The sequence below is a fragment of the Herpailurus yagouaroundi genome, unplaced genomic scaffold (genome assembly GCF_014898765.1).
Source record: "Herpailurus yagouaroundi ecotype Mexico unplaced genomic scaffold, PumYag 28, whole genome shotgun sequence".
NCBI classification, from domain to species: Eukaryota; Metazoa; Chordata; class Mammalia; order Carnivora; family Felidae; genus Herpailurus; species Herpailurus yagouaroundi.
This window is the reverse complement of record NW_024412376.1, coordinates 98,535,836-98,548,020: the sequence shown is the minus strand read 5'-3', so window position 1 is coordinate 98,548,020 and position 12,185 is coordinate 98,535,836. Positions and strand designations below refer to the sequence as shown.

The window sequence follows — 12,185 nt, the reverse complement described above, 5'->3', positions numbered from 1 at the left end:
TGACCTGGGCTGAAGTCAGACGCTTAACTGACTGAGCCACCCAGGAGCCCCTTGAAAGCTCATTTCTAACTGACCTAATTCATATACTTAGAAGGGAACCAGAATTTACTACCTGAGGGTTTTAAAAGTAAAAATGTAAAATATATACCAGGGGTAATTTATGTCCTTTTAAAGGGTATCATGACCAACCCATTGGGCCATACTTGTACTTTAAAGGCTTGGGCAGGAGAAATGAATCCACATCCATGAATATAAGTTAGTATACCTGTCCTCTCAAAATCGATATGCAAAATCAAAATACTTTTTTGGTTAATTCAGCAAATATTAAATTTTATGCTAAGTACAGGGCACTGTTCTAACAGTTGGGAACTGAGAGATATTTAAGATCATCTCTGTGCTCAAGGGACATACATGTGGGAGCAACTCTTTTAATGGTGCTGTACTGATAAGGTTTTTAAAATCTCTCTAAACTGTGAGGATCATTCACTGAGTAATTTTAAACAGAGCGATGACTCAATTAAATTACTGTTTCTGAAACTGGCTGTAGTATAGAGGACAGAGGGACACCAACCAGCAGATACAAATTAATTAGCACTTAGGAAAACCAAATAGATACTATGAATTAATATCTAAGAAGTTCATCAATGACCTAAACTTTGTAAAAACACCTCCAAGCTAAAACTCTTCTCATCTTCTTGAAATAAGTGCCTATTGAGAACTTTAAATTACAAAGCAAGTAAAACATTTAAGCAACTGAAGTATCTTTTAATTACTTTTGAAAATGTGTTCCACTTACACAAAAACGATTTGAGATTTACCTCTGAGTCGTAATCTGCAAGGATCCAGGGGAAGACAGGATACTGCATGAGATCATTATAGGATCTGCCAGCCAAAGTGTTCAAGTGCATCAAATACTGGAAGTTGCTGATTTCACCTCTCTTGGGAAAGATAAATAAAGACTCATTTTAGGACAATTATTTCCATTACGTTCACTTAAAAAAATTTTATATGCAAAATAAGAGAGAAGACAGTTTCCTTCTTAACAGATTTTATAACACTTGTTTTCCTAATAAGAAGAGCAAAATATTTTTCATGTACATATCTTATGGATTACTGAATGTAATAATATGAATGAATGAATAAGTATATGACTTATACTATCTAACTATAAATTATGAATGAAGCTTATATTTTCATTAAGCCTACCTCCCATCTTTGAGTCACAGACTTCTCTCCAACCAAGGTGCTAAGCAACCCAGATCTAAAAGCAAGAAATAATTAAATTGTAGGCCATATCATTTTAAATCTGAGTAATAATAAAGTTGAAAAATTTAACTGGTCCAGAAATTTTTCAAACTATGTAAGACCTATTATTAATGGGTCATGAAATCAGCTAAGTGGATGGTAATCAACATTTTGCATTTTTTTCGTTTTTTTTAACATTTATTTATTTTTGAGAGACAGAGAGAGACCGGGCATGAGCAGGGGAGGAGCAGAGAGAGAGGGAGACACAGAATCTGAAGCAGGCTCCAGGCCCCGAGCTGTCAGAACAGAGCTCAATACAGGGCTTAAACTCACAAACCATGAGATTATGACCTGAGCCGAAGTCGGAGGCTTAACCGACTGAGCCAACCAAGTGTCCCTGTAATCAACATTTTGAAATATGAAGTAACATGGAATTAAACTGAAGAAAACAGAATACTGAAAGACATCACATGCAGTAAGGGAAAGTGCTTGCAGACAATTTTGTTTTAGTATTTGTAACTCAGTTTGTGAGTCCTGGGATGCAATGTATATTCTTTTACTAAGGGTTATGGCAAAAGTTCGAAAAACAATGATCTAGCCCAACAGTGTACCTTTTACAATGATCCCTATGTAAACACATTTAAGGACATTAAATTGGAATGATTGAAATAGTATACAATATTCTGTACATACTAGGTGCGTGGCACTTTTCCTAAAAGAGATGTTGAAGAGTGAACAGAAAGATGAGTATTTTATGACAGGAAAGTCATTGCTATTCAGATCATTTAAAATTATGAACTTTCTTGGATATCAGACTTTCCTAGAATGCTGTAAAACCCTTTCCAAGGTTTAACAGTTTTATAATATTAATAATTAATGATTTGAAGATTGTGAGTTACTCATTGAACTGGTAGGAAAGCACTTAAAAGTATGTATTTTATTGACTGAAAGGAAATTAATGGATTTGTCAACCTTAGTTCTTAAACATATCCAGTTCAACAGTATGGCTAACACTTTCCACTTCTAGATAAGTTCTTCCTATCATGCAAATTGAATGTACAGAAATTCTCCCTGGAAAAAGAGCTATGTCGACTCCTCCACTTTATAAGAAAGGGAACAAGTGAAAAGGTTAATAAAGTTGGAAATGAATTTCTGCTTCTCGCCTTTGGGCTTTTAAAATATCTTTAAGAACTGCCAACTTGGCACAGAAAGTAGCAAGAACAATGAAATAAGTTGAAGATTATCTAAGCAGGTAAAAGTATTGGCAATTTAATTACACATAGAAAAAAAAGGCTCAATGTGCTGTAACCAGGCCTTTTATTTCCTGTTATTTATCTTAGTAACAACACCAATGATCAGGAACAGAACATGATCTGGGCTTAACAGCAGCACATTTTTACCATTTGTATTTGCTAAACAGCTAAAGAAAAAGAAAAGCAACAACTTAAAATAGAAACATACAAACTTAATATAGTTAGATGCACACAGACTGGAATCAAATTTTATTTATGAATTATAGAATCCCCAGTAAAGTCTGAAGTCACTTTCTTTCAAGCTGCATTCATTTGTAGCCCCAAAACATTGCTTCTTTTCCAATGGATTATAAAGGGCTACCAGTTCCTGAGGGACTAAATGGAGCTGGGTAGTTGGATTTTTAAAATGGCTGTATCATCCACAAGGACTTTCTAAGATTAAAAGCAGCTAAAATGAGCATAAGGAAGTTTAAATTTAAATTGTTAAAAAAATTAAGAGGAAAACTGGGCAATTTGCTGTAACAAATATAGCAAGCAAAGGAGTAATATATTATTATAGAAAAACCCCCATACAAATTGATAATAAGAACTCAGAGAAAAGGTTAAGTAGACTTCTTGTAGTGATCATTTCTCACTTTACACAAATATCATATCATTATGGTGTATACGTGAAACTACTATAATTGTGTGTCAATTATATCCCAATTAAAAACGATCAAATCTCTATCAATACTGCCAACAAAAAAGAATTCAGGAAAAAAAAATAGGCAAAGTTATGGATAATTCGCAAATGGTGATTTTAAAATTAAAAAAAAAATTAATGTTTATTCATTTTTGAGACACAGAGACAGAGCATGAGCAGGGAAGGGGCAGAGAGAGGGAGACACAGAATCCGAAGCAGCCTCCAGGATGCAGGGCTCAAACTCACGAACTGCGAGATCATGATCTGAGCCGAAGTCGGATGCTCAACTGACTGAGCCACCCAGGCGCCCCTAACAAATGGTGATTTTAGATGGCTAACAAACATATTATAAAACTCAAGATTACTAAAATAAAAGAAATGCACGTTGAAAAATTGAGAAAGCATTTTATAAAATTAGTAAAAATGAAAAGATAAGTATAAAAAGCTGGCAAGCATCTGTGAGAAAAGTAACCTTATCCACTAAAGGTGGAATATAAATATGTATAATTTTTATGGAAATCAAGTTGGTTTTGTGTACCGAAAGCCTTAAAATTCATACCTCCCTCTTTTTTTAACTAAGGGGACTTTACCCTAAAAAAATAATGAGCAATCACACTTGAACTATTAGAATAAGGAAACCAGAGAAAGATAAAATATCCAAAAACAAGAGAATGCTTTAGACATACAATAAATACGTAGTCAATAAAAGTAATATTTCTGAAGAATTTTTTAAAAGCAGTGGGAAACGGTTACCTACAACAAAGAATGGAAAAAGCAGAAGAAAAATCTGTGTTTATAATAAAAAACTCAATTATGCACATAGGACTATACGCATGCTTAGAAGGCTTGCGGAAATTGACCAAAATTGAGTGCTGATCTGACACGAGTGAGCATGCACACCGTTTCTTTTTCCTTTTAGTTTTCAGTATTTAGTTTTCAGTATTTCCCAGGAGGGGAAAACACTCATTAAAAATATCAACTGCGGGGCGCCTGGGTGGCGCAGTCGGTTAAGCGTCCGACTTCAGCCAGGTCACGATCTCGCGGTCCGTGAGTTCGAGCCCCGCGTCGGGCTCTGGGCTGATGGCTCAGAGCCTGGAGCCTGTTTCCGATTCTGTGTCTCCCTCTCTCTTTGCCCCTCCCCTGTTCATGCTCTGTCTCTCTCTGTCCCAAAAATAAATAAACGTTGAAAAAAAAAATTTAAAAATATCAACTGCTACTATGCAGATGCACACCGTCCTGATTTCACTATTAAACTGACACAAGCGGCAAACAACCTACCCCTGCTCCACGCTTGTGTTTGGTCGTTGCCCAGACACAGACTCTGAGCTGTCAGTTAGAGACGGCACTACGGCCAAAAACCTGGAAAAGAAAAAACAGCATGTCAAAGTCAGAATCTAATAGGAGACTCAAAAAGGATGATTCATTTAAATCTTAACTGCTGCATTTACCCCTCCACTACCTTTTCAAAGGGAATACACAATAACTGGAATACTCTGTTACAAAGCCAAATACAAAGGGCCGCAGCAAAATCTATCATTTTGGATTTTAAACACGCTGTCACATTACTGGAAGAAAAGCCTTCTGACACTGATTCACAGAAAGGGACTCAACTTAGTGATGTCCTAAAAAGTGATTAACAGCTGAATATTCATATGGCAGCAAGTAACAATGACAGCTAAACAAATGACAGAACAGGGACAACACTAAACAAGTGAAGATACATACAAGATGAGCAACTTTATGTGACACACGTTTTTCAGAGTTACTTACAATGTCGATAGAAATATTTTATTTACTATTTATTTATTTATGTTTATTTTGAGGGAGGGAGGGGCAGAGGGAGAGGGGGAGAGAGAGAATCCCAAGCAGGCTCCGTGCTGTCAGTGCAGACCCTGACGGGGGCTCAATCCCACAAACCATGAGATCATGACCTGAGCCAAAATCAAGAGCCAGACGCTTAACCAACTGAGCCTCCCAGGCGCCCGCACCATAAATATTTTAAAGGCAGAAGAGGGTTATGGGAAAATTCTTAGAATGGATGTGGACCCTAAACTTGGTATATACACAGAAATTTCTCAGAGAAAAACAAACTCATCTCCTTGTAACAGCTGCTAACTATGAAGAGCAAATAATATCCTAGTGTTGAAAACAACATCGCCTGTGGAAGTGAATGAGACAGATAACTAAAATTTCAGCCATTTGATTAGCTCTTTCCATATGTAAAAGGAATTGTGGATTACCAATCACCATCTACACCCACTTTAAGAACCACCCTCATTCCCAGGGTCCCACAGGTAATATTACTATACTGCAATGATAGGCAATGTTGCTTGGCATCAGACATTCCCCACAGAAGTAATGTGAAATATAAAACTTCCCTTATTAGAGGGCTTGCTAGGATCTACACCACCCTTCAAACAGTTTAGAGAAGGTCTCTTATATCTGAGATCAGTTCATAAAAGTCTTTCTCTTCATATATCCAACAGAAATATTTTCCAGCACCATGTATATACATAATGCTTTTGAAAAGGTAAATTTTAGCTTACCAAAAGTAAAATATGATTAGGTTAGATTAACTTTTATTTGGCTATGCTAATTTTTTCAGGATGAAAATATCAGTCTCCCTTGCAAGGCCAGAGAAGGGGTCATATGAATATAATTTCTAAGGCAGCTAAGTAGCACTCAGTAGCAAGGCATGGCATGATCTTCTTTTGTGGTAAATAGGAAAGAAGCCTATTTTGAACCTGAAGTATGATTTTTTTAAATTACCGTTTCATCATCCTTTTACAATGAGAGACACAGGACTCAATGGTTAAAGTAGCTTTTGATGATATCTATAGTGACCAGAAAGATGAACAGTATTTCACAACAGAGTAGCATCATTTTAAAAGCTAATTAGAAGAACCATGTTTCCAGAGCTTGGCAAAAATGAAACATTTTTTCAAAGAAGCTAATTTACTGATCTAAATCCTAGACTTCTAAAACTAGCTTATCTGGTACCAGCTTCCTTTCCATTCCTTCCCATGATAGCATTATAAAGTATTCCTAATAAACAATACCTTTGATAGACTTTATTTCTAATTCCTTTCTGAAAAGCAAGGAGGTAATTCCGTCCATCTCCAGAGAAAACTTCCACAGCAATAGGCTGAAATGATCAAAGAGAAAACATTAAGAAACATCACAAATAAGGTTAGATATTAACTTTCCCACTATGAATATCTATATTGTTAAAGAAGTTAACTTTTTGACTGAAGGACACTTTTAAAGTCATGAATTCCCAGCAGATTAAATTACAAAATAAACAGAGCCAATTTGTTCAGTTCAATTTGTTTCTGAAATCTTTAACAGAATAATGGTAAAATAAAGTAATTTTAAAACTATAATTTAGGAAAATTACAGTGAAAATGCAATTTTTATATTAAAACATATATTTATATAAACATATATTTATATGTTTACATATTTACATAGTTATATGTTGATTTGGATGCTACAGGGAAAGCTGTGAGAACAAAGATATCACTCAGGTTTTGTTAAAAAAAAACATGTAATATACAGAGTTGTGCACCCATGTGACATGAGTTTGCCTATCATAAAATCATCTAAGGAAATACTGTAAGGGATAGTGTGGATCCTATAAAGGGTTTTCATGGCAAGTATGGGTTTTAAAGTATCCTCTGAATAGCAGTGCCTGGGTGGCTCAGTCAGTTAAGCATCTGACTTCGGCTTGGGTCGTGATCTCACAGCTGTGAGTCTGAGCCCCACATCAGGCTCTGTGCTAACAGCTCAGAGCCTGAAGCCTGCTTCAGATTCTGTGTCTCCCTGTCTCTCTGCCCCTCCCTGCTTGTGCTCTCTCTCTCTCCCCAAATAAATACACATAAAAAAACATTCTTTTTAAATAAAATAAACATCCTCTGAATAAAGGAACATGACAAAATGTTCAGTACTACTAAAACAACCCACCTGCAGGAGATACCGCCTTTTATGTACTTCCTTGATATCTTCATATGCAAAAATGCTGCATGTTCTTTTGAGTTGACTGGGACCTTGCCTGGCTCCTCTGGGGATAATTGGCTCATGCATACTATAGGCAGGCAAGAGAAACAAAGATAAACAAAACACAGCAAGAGATAAATTCACTGTTCAACAAAGGGTATGTTATTTTTAACATGTGAATAGGAGCAGGCAACAATATATCAGAATACTGATATATGTTTAAGTTATATTTAAACATATTTAACAAAAAAGCATGTTTAAGAGAATAATGTATCCACTGCTCAGTGTACAAAGAACCCTCTTTGATGATATAATTTTAAAAATCCCATGTTACAACTTATCTAACAGGCATAGCTGGTACAGTGTGTAGTCCCCCATAGTTTTAGAGGCCCAAGAAAAAGTTTTAATTTTTTTTATTTTTATTTTTATTTTTTTTTCAACGTTTTTATTTATTTTTGGGACAGAGAGAGACAGAGCATGAACGGGGGAGGGGCAGAGAGAGAGGGAGACACAGAATCGGAAACAGGCTCCAGGCTCCGAGCCATCAGCCCAGAGCCCGACGCGGGGCTCGAACTCACGGACCGTGAGATCGTGACCTGGCTGAAGTCGGACGCTTCACCGACTGCGCCACCCAGGCGCCCCAGTTTTAATTTTTTTTAATTGAAAGAAAAAAATTACACTTTTTGGTAGAAGAAAATGGTTTAAGGTATAATATTAATATATTCATTTTTAAAGCAACAGCCACAAAATATAATTTTTAGTATTTTCATATGCAGCCAGGGGCCCATGAATGTGGCCCTGATTGTTGCTGACAGTAATTATCTGAAACATCTCCTAGGAATGGATCGCAGAGGCTGTGTCTACATTCGACAGTGTTAGGTATTCAAAATGTTAAAGAGAGAAGAACATGCTGACTAAGCTTTAAGATTTTTGTGCTCCTTCCGGCTTTGTCTGTCTTCTGGGTTTCTGTTACCCACTGTCATCCCATCACAGGACTGGCAGAAGAAAAGGAAGACAGACAAAACTCGCTTTATTCCTGCCTGTGTTTTTGTCACACTGCTTCAAGGCGCAGAGGACATGGCCGCTCTTCCATTTGTTAGAGTACTATGAAGCCACCTGCATTTCCTCTACAACTGTGTCTGCACTAAAATTAAAAAAGGACAATTTGCAAATTCTAAAGTTTATACACAGAATAATATAAGGAATTTGGGGTCTACTGCCATGAATGCAGAACAATTCATTTTATTTAATTTTCATTTTGATAAATAAGACAAGTGTTTTCTTACCTTCAAATAACTATTCCCCTTTGCGAATATTTAATGACAAATGCACACAAACCGAAAGATAATGTTACTCAGAACACAAGTTTTGGATTAAAACAACACTATGTAAATACACATTGTTTTCTCAAGATAGCTGTACTGTGTCTCTTCACTCATTTACTTACTTTGGAGGTAAGGTTTCAATATCTCTTATTTCCCTGGTTGCTGTCATTGTAAATCCATCAATCACATAAAAATGCTCTTTACCAAAAAGAAGTAGCCCCTCACTTGTATCTAGGCCCTGGACCCGAGCACAGCGGTACATGTGTTGAATCTATAAAGAAAACCATAAACATTCATTAAGAGAGTTAAAAAAAAAATCCAACAACCCTGATAATTTCTTTTTTGATATAACTGAAACAAAATGTTTTGAAAATATGGATTTAGTGGGCAAACAGGATTTTACCGAGATGCACTCTGTCACGGTTTCCCCTGAGTTAAGCACATTAAGCCTGAGTTTAAGCATGTTAAAAAGAATCAGCTAAAACTGCAATCTGATTTGCACTTGAGTTCAGTAAAAGGAGACAACCATTTAACTCACATTCAACTCCTATCCATCCAATCCACTTCTCCCACAATCCACAGAGTACTCACCATGTGCCAGGGACATGTGTACTAGATTCTAGGAGCGATGAACAAGTTAGATAAGGAAGGAGACAGAGACAATAAACTTGGCAGAAAAAAAAAAAAGAGAATTGAGGTATACATGTAAGGAGATTAGGATTGTGCTCTTTGTGAGTCAAGAGTGCAAAAGGTCTGTTGATCCCGACAATCCTGAGTGAATCCCCCCAGTCCTGACACTTAGTTGTGGATTTAGCCAACTTTCTTAATTTCTCTGGGCCTCTCTGTCTGCATTTGTGAATTTCAAATCAACACTGGCTTGTTGTGAGAGTTACAGAGATAACATATGTAATCGTGTTAGAGACTGTTGGTGATCTTCTCTTTTACGCAACTCACTTTCGTCTTTTTACACGATATCTCCCGGAATGGGGACTGTGACATTTGTCCCTATTCGCTCCCCACCTGGGGTCCTGCCTGCCTGGCAGACTGCTCTGCCATTGTACAAAACCAAACTTGGCAGAAGTTCTATTTTCCTCATAGTCAAAAAGAGTTGCTAAATCTCTCAATGTAAGTATTGTTCTCTTTCCAACGGGCAAGATCTAGTTCCTTCTTGCTTAAACTCAGTTCAACATGAGTCAAGGAAAAAATATCAGCAACCAATCTAGAGTCAAACAAATGTCAGTCTGAATATACTTCTTGCACTATTTAAACGTAAATCAATTAGAGCAAAAACTGTACTTAATGAGATTAAAAGTTTGAAAAATGAGTGTTAGAAAACAGATTTTTCTAAAACACGCAAACGTAGTCAATTTTCAACACATCTGAACTACTTTTATAATAAAAATGTAGAATGTTATAGGAAAAAAAAACAATACTTTGAAAATCATTCTATTGTAGTGTAAGATACAAATACAAAAATGTTTTTTGTAAGTGCATAGCTTGGTGAATTTTCAAATGCTAAAAATATGACACAGCCAGCATCCAGATTAAGAAACATAACATTCCCAAGACTTCAGAAGCCTCTCTTGTGCTTGCTTCAGACCTCATGTACTTTTATACTTACATGATTTTTAAAAATATTTTCATTCAAGATTAATTAAGCCATATATTCAAACAGAATTTTAAAAATCATACCCTAAGTTCTGGTTATACCTTAGTGGGTAAGATTTCAAGGGTTACACTAAGGCCTAATATGAGAGGCAAAAAGACCACACTTTAAAAAGTCAATATTCACTACATGTTTAACTCACTCATTCCTTCATTTATTTATTCTTTTATTTACTCAACTAATCACTCCTTCCTTCAGAAGTTTATTGGGTATCTATTAGGTGATTGGAACTGTGTAAGGCAATGGGGATTGGAATAAGAAACACTGCCTGGCTATAAGGAGCTCCCTGCCTATGGGAAGAGATAGGCACAGGAACATTCATGATGTGATAAAGGAGAACGATACATACAAGGCACTGTAAGAGCACAGGGGAGGGGTATCCAAGCAAGCCTGAGCTGGCAAGACAATCAAAGAAAGCCTCCTACATCTGAGTATTAAAAAGATCATGGGAAATGAGATTGTACCAAACGGGAGCCCCCAGGATAGATTATTATGCATGTGATGGAAGGAGGGGCATCTTGGCAGAAAACACAGTGAGTAAAGCACAGAGTAAAGCACTAGTATTATGGACGTGGTCAACTGTGGGGCACAGAGTGCTGCTTATAAGCTTATTAGGCTTATAAGGTAGAGTCAGTGAAGTGAGCCTGAACAGGTCAGCAGGGTGTAAGAGGTCGGGAGAGAAGTAGAAAGGTAAGGCGGTCTTCTGCGAATGAAGGAGATGGGGCTTAAATATAAGCCTGGGGATGATGATACGGATGGGCTGAAGATGCTTGTACATGGTTAATGGAACTATGGAGGTGTTTAAAAAAACAAAACAAAACAAAACAAGACCAGATTATTGAGTGGGTTGCGTGCATGGGTTTGAAACAGAAAATTATGGCAATAAGTATAGTCTAATAAAGGGTACAGAAATAGAGTAAACTAGGTATCAATGTTAATACTGTATTTGATGAAGCTTTGTGCTGTTTAGTGTGTTCAGATCGGTCAGAAAATCCTGAAAATGACAGATGTAGAGTACTGAATCCAAAAGGCTGCCTACTATTCACCCTGTATTTCATTTTAGGGGCTAAAATATTTATCTTCTGCCACCAGATAAATACCTATCAGTTAGTCTTGTAAAATGGAAACAAGTCACTTAAATACAATCCTTACTTTTTAGAAGCACAGTACCTTTTCTCCTTCCTCCAACAGGCGCAGTAGGGTAGCATTGTCTGTTTTCTCCTCCTCCTCTATAGAGCTGCCTTCAGCAATCTGGTCTTGTAGTTGCTCCTGGCTCTCCTCATCTCCTCCATCAGGTGCGGATCGAGACCGTTTTAGAGGAGGCTTGACCAGACCTATGGGATAATAACCATGACAGCCATGTGACCTTGCAGGGGCCATTTGGGAAGCAGTTTGGGCTCAGGCAGTCTCTCCCACGTATTTCCGAAATGAGGTAACTCTGAAAGGTACAGGGAGGCAGCATAATGCAGTGATTGAAGACATAGGCCCTAAAGTGAAATAGTTATGTGACCCTGGAGAATTATCTATCTGCCTTCTCTGAACTTCAGTTTCCTCATCTATAAAACTGGGACAAAAATACCATCTATCTTAGAGGGCTGCTGGGAGGATTTAATTGCTTATTCATGCTTAGCATCGTATTTAATAGTAAATACTAAATAAGTGTCAGATGATGATAGAGAGCTTAGCATAATTAATAGTAAGAATGGTGTTTCTTATGGACAGGTGTCACTGAGGAAGTATCATAAACAAATGATCAATCACTATCAGAAACAAAATTAAAGACAGCAAGTTATAAATATGATTATAAGAGATCCCACCTACATGGAAGGCCCAATGAGGACTATTTCAAGACTTATGTAACAAGCAGCAATATGGTCATTCATATATGAATCAAGGTGATCAAATCATCACATCATTAAAAAATACAATTCTTTGGGGCGCCTGGGTGGCGCAGTCGGTTAAGCGTCCGACTTCAGCCAGGTCACGATCTCGCGGTCCGTGAGTTCGAGCCCCGCATC

General features: G+C 37.0%; 1 protein-coding gene across 12 annotated transcripts in view; it reads right to left on the bottom strand.

Moving 5' to 3' along the window:
- The window catches only part of WDFY3 (WD repeat and FYVE domain containing 3), a 247,835-nt gene that overhangs the window by 32,971 nt on the left and 202,679 nt on the right, over positions 1 to 12,185 (bottom strand). For all 12 annotated transcript variants that reach the window (XM_040479270.1, XM_040479279.1, XM_040479263.1 and 9 more), the window contains 7 exons: positions 11,338 to 11,501; positions 8,624 to 8,772; positions 7,144 to 7,264; positions 6,240 to 6,325; positions 4,459 to 4,539; positions 1,207 to 1,261; positions 819 to 938 (listed from right to left, as the gene is read on the bottom strand). In XM_040479270.1, coding sequence (XP_040335204.1) covers positions 819 to 938; positions 1,207 to 1,261; positions 4,459 to 4,539; positions 6,240 to 6,325; positions 7,144 to 7,264; positions 8,624 to 8,772; positions 11,338 to 11,501 — 776 coding nt within the window. The remainder of the gene's footprint in view (positions 1 to 818; positions 939 to 1,206; positions 1,262 to 4,458; positions 4,540 to 6,239; positions 6,326 to 7,143; positions 7,265 to 8,623; positions 8,773 to 11,337; positions 11,502 to 12,185) is intronic.